Genomic DNA, 12,052 nt, shown 5'->3' with positions numbered 1-12,052 from the left:
TGCAAAGTTTCAGACTGTTAGGTTTCATGGTTTTGGAGCTATGGAGGACACACACACACACACACACCCACACACCCACCCACACACACACACCCACACACACACACACACACACACACACACACACACACACACACACACACACACACACACGCACGCACATGCACACACGCTCTGACATTTATTAGTATGGATTAGCAAAGGTACTAGGCATTTTCAGGCAACGCAGGGTCTGTCCTTCCACCACCCACCCCTTCCCCCTCTAATCCCACTTCTCCCCACCACCTTCAATGCCACCCTCCCTCCCTCCTCCCACCGTTCCTTCGCTCTCGTAAATGACGACTCTCGTAAACGGACTCCATCCCCACCCCTTCCACTCCCTCCTCCCACCTCATACTCTCCCTCTGGACTCCCACCACACCCATTTCCCTCCCTCCTCCCACCCCACCCCTTACCTTTTCTGGAAGTATTTAAGCAAAAATATTGAAGCAAAAACGCTAAGCAAATGGAAAGGTACCATAAGAGAACGGTGAAACAGTTGTGTGGTCCATTAGAAAACAGCTTGTAGAACACTCGCCAAGTGGCTTTAGCACTCCACTGCAACGGTTGTGTTGGCAAGCAATAAGAAGACCTGAGTGCAAGAAGTACTTTAGTCAAGTTTAGAAGTTCAAAAATGTGACTTAAGTACTTCTTGCTCAAATATTATGGACTTGGGTATTTCTTGCACTACATTTTAGTGAATTCAACAATGACCATATACCAATATACAGGACTTGAGTACTTATTTTCGGAATTTTTTGGTATCAAATGATGCTTTGGCCATTATAGATTATAGTACTGGTGCCAGCTCATTTTTTTCAAAAATGTGACTTAAGTACTTCTTGCTCAAATATTATGGACTTGGGTATTTCTTGCACTACATTTTAGTGAATTCAACAATGACCATATACCAATATACAGGACTTGAGTACTTATTTTCGGAATTTTTTGGTATCAAATGATGCTTTGGCCATTATAGATTATAGTACTGGTGCCAGCTCATTTTTTCAAAAATGTGACTTAAGTACTTCTTGCTCAAATATTATGGACTTGGGTATTTCTTGCACTACATTTTAGTGAATTCAACAATGACCATATACCAATATACAGGACTTGAGGACTTATTTTCGGAATTTTTTGGTATCAAATGATGCTCTGGCCATTGTAGATTATAGTACTGGTGCCAGCTCATTTTTTTTCAAAAATGTGACTTAAGTACTTATTGCACCCAGGTCTTCATGGTGATGTATGCAGTGAAGATCAAGCATTCCATGATGAACGCTTTATCGTAATTATTTTCGTTGCACTCAAATAAGTCACACTTTAGGCACATTCCTTAGTCCTTTCTTCACTCAATGTAATACTCCGAACAGCAGAAACAATTAAGTTTAATGCTTCGACAATTTGTAAATACTAGTACATGCCCGTACGTGCGTGGCCGTACGTGCGTGGCCGTACGTGCAAACCCTCCCCCCCCACCCCCCCAAAAAACTTTCAAACAAATTCACAGGCCGTTCCTTCACTCTCGTAAACGACGACTGGATTGGGGAATTGTGTTTATCTATAAATGCGCATAAGAAATCGAGAAATTATTCGAAAACAGTAAGTCATCACTATCCCGAAGTGGTGCATGCCCGTACGGAATGTTCACATGCATTCCACGAATTCTCACTTGCATTGAAGTAACAACTGCTGTGATGCTTCCACACAGAGTTAATTAAAATCCAAATTAAAATCAAGTTTACCTCCCTGTCTTTGTTTGCCATGACATTCGCTGCCATTGACCATTGCCACTCCTACGCCACGGTAACGAAATGGCGCCCTTTTCCCATCGGCCACGCCGACGCAGCAACGTGTCTTGTCATTGGTTGGTAAATGAATGGCCATAACTTGGGAAGCACTTGTCCGATTAATATCAAACCTTGAAAAGGCACATCCTCAGGTCCCTCAGGACCTCAGGAATATACCTGGCAAGTTTCAATTAGATCGGACCAGTGGTGTCGAGAAACAGCGGTCACACACACACACACACACACACACACACACACACACACACACACACACACACACACACACACACACACACACACACACACACACACACACACACACACACACACCGCTGGAACTATACATAGATGAAGAAGGAGGGATCACAGCCTTGCTTGTTTAAAGTAAATACATTGAGTTTTTAGAATCGTTAGTTTCTAAACAATTTCAGATTTCACTCCAGATTTCGACACTTATTGAGTCTACAAGGTCCAATCCTCAAATCCGAAATCATATTTGGACTGTATACTTTAATTAGTCCATGAGAGGTCATCATGGAAAATCGCCAAAGCTTTTGAAGAGGCTGAAACGAAATGGCGGCTGAAGACCACAATGAGGTTTATTACCTTCGCTGAAGGAGAGGGTATTGCGTTAGGGTCCGTTTGTTACTTATGAAATCTAAAGATTTTGTCAGTATATTGATGACTTCCATCCTCTGTTTGTGTGTTTGTTTGTTTGTGTGTGTTTGTGTGTTTGTTTGTAAGCACGATAACTCGAGAACGGAAGGAACTACCAATATCAAATTACACCACGTGATTCAGGAGGGTGATGGCAAGTGCTGATTAGATTTTGGTCAAAATCGGTCAAAGGTCAAGGTCACAGTGAGGTCAAACATTCGATTTTTGATGGTTTGGTACAGAATCATCGTATAAACTTCTGCTTTGCGTCGCTTCCTTCTCTAGAGACAGCTTTTATTAGACAAGGTCAGAGGTCAAGTTGACGATTTCGTAAGTACCAGTCTATGACTGCTTGTTTGTCTGTTTGTCTGCACAGAACTTTCATGTTTTTCTCCACAACTACTTGTCGGATTGAGACAAAACTTTCACCATCGGTGCAACTACTTATGTGGAATGTTGTGATGATAATTATGTCATAGGTCACGTGATGTTGCAGCCATGTTGGAAAAATGGAAAAACTTTGGACTACATCTGTTAAATCTGTTAAATCGCAATAAGGGAAAAATTGAAACTTGGCACATGGCAAGTACTCCTCATGGGGAATAAGTGTGATTTTTTTTTTATGATGTCATAGGTACCTTTGTAATGACGTCAAAATTGCATATTTGAATGCTATGTATGTATGTATGTATGTATCTGATCAGTATGAAAAATTTTGATGGTCATCTTGGGATAAAATGTTCTGCAGAAAAAATTGGTGATGTCGTCGGTCACGTGATTCAGCAGCCATATTGTTTTTTAAATGAAACTTTGAAAAATCTTCTTCTCTGAAGTGGCTGAATAGATTGAGCCGAAACTTTACAGGTAGGACTGCCTACCCATGAGGAAGAAAAGGTTCTCACATATGACATCATAGGTCACATGGTTGGGCAGCCATATTGGATTTACCCTAAAACCTATAATAATCTTCTTCTCCAGAACACCTGGACAGATCAAGGGGAAACTTTCCACAAATGTTCCCCAAGCCTTGGGTGTACAAGTTTGTTAAGGAATAATTGAGGGGTCACATGGTTTGGCAGCCATATTGGATTGAAGAAAATATTAAATAATGTTTTTTCTGGAACCGCTTAATCGAATTGGAATTATGATCTAGTCATGATGCTGAATATGTGCTTTAAATTTCAACTTGATCGGACACATGGTCTGGAAGCCAGAATTTTATTTTTTTTTGATCTGGGTTCTTTTTGATTTTGTTTTTGATTTTTTTTTTTTTAATAAGGCCCACTTGGCTTTGCCTGGAGGCTGTTTGAGGGTAGAGGAGTATCAGCTGAAATGTGAATCTTATCCAGGTTCCTCCTGATGACTTTATCTTTGCTTTTTGCTTGTTCAGATTCCTTCTGATGACTCCAATGCAGGACTGTACATATTTCTGTCTTCCATTTGATGTTAATTGAATGAATTATAATCCAATTCTAAATTCAGTTGAATAATCATGAAAATTGTCATGGGCCAGGGTCAGGTGTCCAATCAAAGCATGAGGTTCTTGTTACCAGGTCATCACCGCCAGCAGTTATAATGAGCAGTTCTAATTCTGTCTCATTAATTAACACACCAGTACACAACCGCCACACAAAATACACCACACAAAACACGTCTTGGTGAGGGTCTGCAATCTAAGATTGCTCTTTTTCTAGCTCTTTTTCTGGGTGCTGAAACCATGAACCAGTCACCCTCAGTCCATGACATCTTGTGAAGTCATGGAACTAAGTGCTGTTATGGTTCAAAATTCCAGACCCATGGGGACCAACACATGCCTCATAACCATCTCTATCAGTGCCACTTGATGCATTTAAATCCTCCAAGATGAGAAAAGTATCTCACCTGGAGCACTGATGAACCACAGACTCGAGCGCGGCATAGAGCGTCTCCTTCATAGTGAGATCACTCACCTCAGTCGGAGCATGTACAGATACCAGGGGAATGACACCCAGAGACGAATCCTCAGTCTTATAATATGCTCGTTGACCAGTGTTATCTCAATTGTCATTGGCAGCTGCACAGGTGGTCCTCTCATCGAGTGGGGTTTTCTTTGATTTATTTATGGTTTTTGTGCATGTTGTGGAATGAAGTGTTTTACAGTGGCTGGCATGCAAATCCTGCCGCCAACCTCCTATAAAGAGGTACCCAACTGCAGGAGGACATCCGCAGACACAGTTGGGCACCAGATATGGATAGTTGTTGGCTCACAAGGAGCTCCTCTGCCCTTAGACTGGTTTTGTTTTTAATCCTGCCTGGTGCCCATATCCATGCACCCTCAAATGTATGGATATGGGTGTTGTAAGTCGTACAACAACATTCAACACAATTTGTTTAAAAGAGGTAGGAGAAGACAGAACAAATAAATAAATAAATAACAGACAACATCAATCATAGTATTCATATATAACATAACCGAGGGATTCAGCAAGCAAGAAGTTGCAATTTCTTGTTTGCTGAATCCCTAAGTTCTGGTGACAGTGGGTTGACCAAGGATATGTTAGTTTTTGTTTCTTCATGATGAGATGAGTTAATTATCTTCAAAATGAGTGTTTGAATTTACCCCAAACCCAGATTTCATTCTTGCACTAACGTGGAGTTCCCTTAGTATGCATGCAAAGTTTCAGGCCGCTAGGTTTCATGGTTTTGAAGCTATGGAGAGGACACACACCCACACACACACACACACACACACACTCACATATACACACTGACATTTATTATTATAGATTTTAGGAATTGCCGCGACTGTACAATTAATTAAAGTGTGCGTGTGTGTGTGTGTGTATGCATTCGTCTAGACCATAACTTTTAACATTTGATCTTCTGTCATCAAAGTTTCAAAAAACCCCTATTATGAGAACATTGAGAACACTAATCCATAAAGTTTACTTCTTTCTTAGCTGTTGTTTTCATCAAGCTTAGTTCGAGTACAAAGTGGATATGGATGGGCTTTGCATTTTGAGATGCTTTCTTGTTAATTATTATACCATGGTCAAAAAACGATCGCAGAAGTCCTCAATGACTTCTGAGGCCACTGCTCGATATCTTGGCAACCAGGCTCTTCTGAAGTGTCTTACTCCCCCTGCAACCTTGGAGCACTCATCTGAAGTTATCCACCCATTGATGCCTACAGCATAATTGTAATCTTCGAGCTATAAGAATGTGTCAGAGAAGCATAGCGTGAACCTCGCACAAGGTGATTACTAAAGGCCTGGTCCCTCTTCAAAGATGTTGCATTCGTCCCCCAAAAGTATCCTTCATTGAAAGAATGGATACCGGAACACAAAATATTTTTGCAGTGGAATGCCACAACATTATTGCCCTTGGAGATGAACTTCAACATCTTATATATGACTCCTCTTTTCCTCCAAAGCTTCTCAGTGGAAGGCGAATATTATCTGAATTACAAATGCTTCCAGATCTACTGACTCGAAAACAGCTTTGGCCTTCTATGTACTGAAACTGATATATTCATGATCAGGCAGGATATCAGATCATTGCTCAATATTTGGAGAGGAACTGTTCACGATGATATGTGCTGTGGTTTGGGTCTTTGACTTAGCCCCTCCACCACTTGTTATCTTGTCAGCATCACGCCATGTATTGCAAGCTTTGGATTCAAAGGGCTCATCATCATTCAATATGGGGCTGGCAGGGTGGCCTGGGTTTGAATCCCGACCCAGCTACTGTATAAACTGTCATCCTGGTGTCTCGCAGGCAGGGCGAGGCATCAATGTGTACGCCGTCCCTCGGATGGACATTAAACTGGGCATCTCTACAGCAGGCACTGCAATCAGTGACACAACTGTGCTCCCAGGAATGATTCAATCAGTAGCCAGACGCTGCATGCGAAATGTAATGAATCATTCAATATGGTATGGAAGCTTGAAGCCTCTCTGGACCTTTTGACGAGAATGGGCTCAGAGTTTGCCTTAATGGAGGTTCCTTCACATATTGGAATCCTCTTTGCGAATGAAATGGCCTAAAACCTCATTAAAAAAAAGCCTCTCCTTAAGGCTGGCCAATGATTTTCTGTTGGATGTGAAACTCTCAAAATATCGTGCATTGGGATAAAGCTATCTTCTTCTTGGCAAGAGTTATGGTCCTCTTCAACCTTAGGATCCTTCTTGAGATCTTCCCCTGAGATATCATGTGAGACTTCTCCCGATTTATGGAGGAAAGGAGAGGTCTTGATGAACTCTCGGCGGTTGGGACATTGCAGTCTTAACTTTCACCTGTTTGACATTTGCAGTCAAGCACCAGGTGTCTGAATAAATTGTCGTGTTCTCGAAAGTGTTGAGCATCTTCTCTACCATTTTAACATGATAATGATATCATGGTAGAACCAAGAAATGTGCAGGTATCAGCCCAAGTATGTGCAGGTATCAGCGTGGCACAGGCCATAAAACCTATTTTCGCTTTTGCATTGAGTTGTATGAAAAATGCAATTCCTATTTTGCATGTAATCTACTGATTGTATCTACTTCGTTTTCAATAACTGTTTTGTCTGCAGATCGTCGGAGTGGCACAGGCCATCAACAAGAAAGGTGAACATGGTGGGCAATTCACAGCCAAAGATGAGACGGTAAGATACACACGCCATTTACAATTACCCGATGTGATATTGTGTGGTGTTGGACTTATTCTGGAAAAAAAAACTCACTCGCACATACTGTGCAGTTTACCCTGGCCCTGTCTATTCTTCCGCTTAATCCCCATCTGTGTACCTGTCTTCTCGACTCTTCAGTGAAACAAGCCCCACACCTGCCATGTCACCTGCAGGACTTCTCTGCATATTTGGCATTCTGTGGCATTGTTCTACACAATGCGAAGCTGCATGAAAAATGTCTCATGGAGAACAGACACAATCAGGTACTGGGGATGGTTACGGTAAGTTTGAAAGTTTATCCACGGCTGTGTTTTCATTGTCAGGTCAGGCCAGATCAGATTGGTGACTTGCTGCAGGTTTCATGTAAACCTATACTAACCTGCTTCATGGTTGGGTTGTCGGTGACTAAACCGGCTCCCCACCAGGTTTCCTGGTGTGGAGGGTGTATGGATGTGGACAACCAGCAAGATTAAAAACAAAACCTGTCAAAGAACAGAGGAGCTCCGAGTGAGCCTATGGCCATCCATATCTGGTGCCAAACTGTGTCTGTGGATATCCTGCTTTTGGGTTAGCCATTCCTAGGAGATTGGTGGCAGGATTTGCACACAGGACACCATCAAACATTTCCTTCTGCAACATACACGAAAAAAAACAAATCAAAACAATCAAACCAAGAAGAACCCACGACGTGGGAGTTCCTGATGTGAAGCTGCCCTTTGAAAGGTAGCTCATCAGATGATGGAACTGGTGCAAAGCTTTCTGGACCCCCATTATTTGATGATGGGATGGGGGGAGGGGAGGTGACCACGGCACGGGGCAACCCTGCTGGGTCACGTTGTGGTGGTGTGTGTCCAGGTGGTGCTGAGGTGTCGTCCACCAGAGCGTGGTCTCCTTGGGTTAACCTGAGGTGGTCCCTTCATGTGGGTGCCTGGAATGTCCTCACTCTAAGAGAGGATAATCACCTGTCTCTGCTGTCAACTGAGCTCCAGCATATGAGCATCAATATTGCAGCACCCTCTGAGGTTCGGAGACAAGATAGTGTTGAGATCATGGCGGGTAGTGACACCGACTACTCGTCTGGTCACTCTGATGGTGACCATTCCCAGTGAGTTACTGCAGCTGTGTCCAACAAGCTGTCTCCAATGGTAATCGAGGTAACACCGGTGAACAAACGTATTCTGAAACTGAGGATTTGTCACTTTCTGATACACAGCTCTCCTTAAGGCTGGCCGATAAAAATTATGCAGCTTGATCAGCATCTCAAGGCATCACAACTTTCTGGTGATGAATCCTCAGTTTCATAACATACCTGTTGACCGGTGTTACCTCGATTACCTCATGATGTCAGTAACACTTGTAAGTTTAAACTTTCAAACTTACGAGTGTTATTTCCTTGGTCGCTGTACATGAACATGCGAATGAGGCAAGTGATCTCACTGAGTAGATATTCTCTTCTCCACTCGAGTTGGTGGTTGATTGGTGCTCCAGGCAAGATACTCTTCCAGTCTTGGGGGAATTCAATGTATTAACTGGCACTAAGAGGGATGGATATGTCTGCGAACATATCCATCCCTCTTTGTGCCAGTTGATGCATTGACCCATGGGAACCATCACAGTTGCAGACCCATGGGAACCAACACATCAATGAGACATTTGTTGGCTCCCATGGGTCTGGAACTGTGAACCAGAATCGCACTAAGTTCCTTGACTTTGCAAAAGTCGTGGACTTCGGGTGGCTGGTTCATGGTTTCAACACCCATAGCCTCATCGCTGGACTTGGTATTCCATCGCCGGTGGTGTGGCATAGGAGATTGACTATGTTCTCGTTGATGGTTGCTGGAAGATGCTCCAGAACTTCAGGGTCCATCAAAGTGCTCAGTTCCTCAGTATCGATCACAGGCTTGGTGTAGCCACTCTAAACCTGCTGCTCAAATCTAAGAGCATGTTGGTACCATCCCAGCCTAGTCTGTTGTGTTGGGATGCTCAAGGATGAAAGGGCAGCTGAGGAGTTTGCCAACAGGCTGAGTGGGGGTCGAAGGGATCTGGTTGTTTCAATTGATCCAGAAGAGTTGTAGAGTGCCTTCAAGAAAACCATCTTTGATGTTGCCGTTGGGTGTCTTGGAACCGACTGCCAAGCAAAGAGGAACTTTATCTCCCGAGGGACACTGAATACTAATGACCAGTGTCACAGCGCCTGGCTTATTGGCAGAGCTAAGCTGTTCAGGAAGCTGAGGCATAAAACTGTACATTCCAGTGTGACCACTCCTTGGCTTTTTTTTCACAAGATGTTGGCTATTCGTTGTTCACCTTGGCATCTTGGTTTTCTAGAGGTTTTCTTGGCGTATAGGTTTTCTATTATCATCGCTTTTCCGAAACCTTGTGAATTCTTGGCTTTTTTCATTGGCTCACCTTGGCATTTACGAAAATGAGGAATGGTCACACTGGTACATTCACTGAGGATGGAGAAGGAGGCCTGTGTTCGAGGAATCTGTGAAAAGGAAGAGCATCACCTGTGGTCAAGTAAATATTGTCCTGCTTACACAGGAATCGGTGGCATCGCTTTCCTTCAAGCCTGCTCTCAGTGTCCTGCAGTTAGAGTGGAGGGCATTGAGATCTTGACAGAGGAGTCTAAAATGAAGGCGTGTTGGTCCAGTTACTTTGAGCGGCCTTACCAAGCTGAGCCACCAGCTGTTGAGTTGGATGCCAGCAGTGTTACTATCCTGACTACTGACCCTCTAATCAACTGTGAACCACCTTAATTGGTGGAAACACAGGTTGTGGTGAAGCAATTGAAAGGAGGTAAAGCTCCTGGGATCTGTGGCATCCATGCTTTACTTCTCATGGTTGATGGAAATGCTGTACTCATGTTGTCGCATGCAGTTCTGTGCTCTATTTGAAGCACATGCATCATCCCAACTGACTGGAAGAGGGGGCCTTGTTGTCCCTCTCTGGAAAGGGAAGGGTGATCGCGAGGAGCGTAAAAACTACCGAGGGATGATGCTGCGCTCAGTAACGGGCAAGATCTTTGCTTGGAAATGATCTCTCGGGTTCGCCACCATCTGCTTGAGCACCAGCGCCAGAGTAGTCTGGATCTACACCAAAGAGGGCAACAATTGACCGTATTCTTACTCTTCGGGTCCTCACCGAACGCAGGTGAGAGTTTCAGCAGGGGCTGCTTGCAGCCTATGTTGATCTCCATAAGGCGTTCAATTTAATGAATCGGGATGCAGTCTGGAGGATCCCTAATCTTCCTGGGGAGCCTCCAAAGCTACGGCAATCGATCTCATGTCTGGAGTTTATCAGGGTGTGTACTGGCCCCCACACTTTTCTGTGTTTGTATAGACTGGGGTTGTTTTTTTTTTGCAGATGATGCAGTCATCTTTGTGCAGACTTCAGACATACTTACGTGGGCCATAAAGGCACTGAATGAGGAGTCGAAGCCACTGGGATTATGGATATTCTGGGTCAAGACTAAGATTCAGGCTTTTAGTGCCATCTGGGATGCTGCCATCTTGTCTGTACCTGTCTGTTGCAAGGATGTTGAGATCACAGAGAGATTCACGTACCTTGGCTGTGAGATTCATGTCTCTGCACGTTGTGAGCTGGAAGTCGATAGACATCTGAGTCAGAACTGGGAAGTCATGGATTTACTGGATCATGCGGTGTGGTGCTGTTGATGTGCAGGAGGACGAAAGTCATAGTCTTTAAGTCCTTGGTGCTTCCAGTCTTGCTCTATGGATGTGAGTCTTGGACTCTAACCAAAGATCTGAGACAAAGACTTAACTCCTTCGGTACCCGGTTTCTTCAGAGAATCCTCGGCTCTTGCGAGTTGGGTTTTGCATCTAATGAGCATTTGCTGAGAGAGACTCAGAGGAAATTTTTTACCTGTTTCGACCTTGAGTGCCAGCTGCGGCTGTATGAACATTTGGCTCATTTCCCTTCTGCTGATCCTGCTTACTCGATTCTCTTGGCTAGAGAGCCTCGTGAGTGGAGGAGGCCAATGGGCTGACCACATGCCTTGTGGCTGTCGTAGGTTGATCGGCATCTCAAGGCATCTCAACATTTATGCCACCATGATGAAGAATGACTTTATATCATCTGACCTTGACACAATCAAAAGTCATCAATGAATGTAATACTACTGCAACTGCTGCTCCTGTGACTACTACTACTGTACTACTACTATCTTCTCTACTACTACGACTACGATGACAATGGTCTGAATTATTTCCATCTTATTGCAGGGTTAGCTTGGAGGTAAATTTGACCGAAGTCTATCACACACTAGCTTACAGGGTAACTGATATTTGACTGGGGCTGATTTGTTCAGTGTTCAGAGTGTCTTTAAATCCACCAATTAATGCTAAAAATGAGACACTTTGTGCTGCAACATTCTGTATGCGAAGCACCAATCCTTCAGTTTATAGTCGGGTAGTGACATTTTGCTGCATGACATTTGACATTTTAAAAAAGAACCTTTTTTGGGGGGTTGTGAAGTTTACAAACAGCAGATTTATGTCTAGTTTCTTGCACCAACATAATAATAAACAATTAACGGAAAATGAAGATTCCATAAGGTACTTTTTCACTCCACTACTGTCTGTAGAAGAGATTACACTCGTCTAATATGCACATGCATCCATCCGCATGTGTGTTTTTGTGCGCGCATGTGTGTGCATGTGCATGTCTGCATGTCATTTCTCGGCCTGTGGGACTAGTTAATTCCATTGAAAGATGGTGGAGGGACTGTTTTGTTTTTATCCTGGTAGGTTGCCAGTCTTTTGATGCACTGAGAGTATCTCTTGGACAACCACTAGATGCTGATTGCCAGAACCCCAACGGCTGGTTAGAACAAGAATTTGTAATTTGTTCATGTTGCCACAATTGATTGCCCACTCTTTGGGAAAGACACCTTTAA

General features: G+C 43.5%; 1 protein-coding gene across 8 annotated transcripts in view; it reads left to right on the top strand.

Moving 5' to 3' along the window:
- The window catches only part of PDE5A (phosphodiesterase 5A), a 133,774-nt gene that overhangs the window by 44,060 nt on the left and 77,662 nt on the right, over positions 1–12,052 (top strand). For all 8 annotated transcript variants that reach the window (XM_085882552.1, XM_085882554.1, XM_085882553.1 and 5 more), the window contains 2 exons: positions 7,039–7,110; positions 7,308–7,397. In XM_085882552.1, the coding sequence (XP_085738678.1) occupies positions 7,039–7,110; positions 7,308–7,397 (162 nt within the window). The remainder of the gene's footprint in view (positions 1–7,038; positions 7,111–7,307; positions 7,398–12,052) is intronic.

This window comes from Eptatretus burgeri, chromosome 5 (genome assembly GCF_056783735.1).
Source record: "Eptatretus burgeri isolate ZD-2024b chromosome 5, Ebu_testis_v1, whole genome shotgun sequence".
In the NCBI taxonomy this organism is placed as follows: domain Eukaryota; kingdom Metazoa; phylum Chordata; class Myxini; order Myxiniformes; family Myxinidae; genus Eptatretus; species Eptatretus burgeri.
Note: the sequence above shows the minus strand (reverse complement) of the source record. Positions and strands in the feature narration are given on the sequence as shown.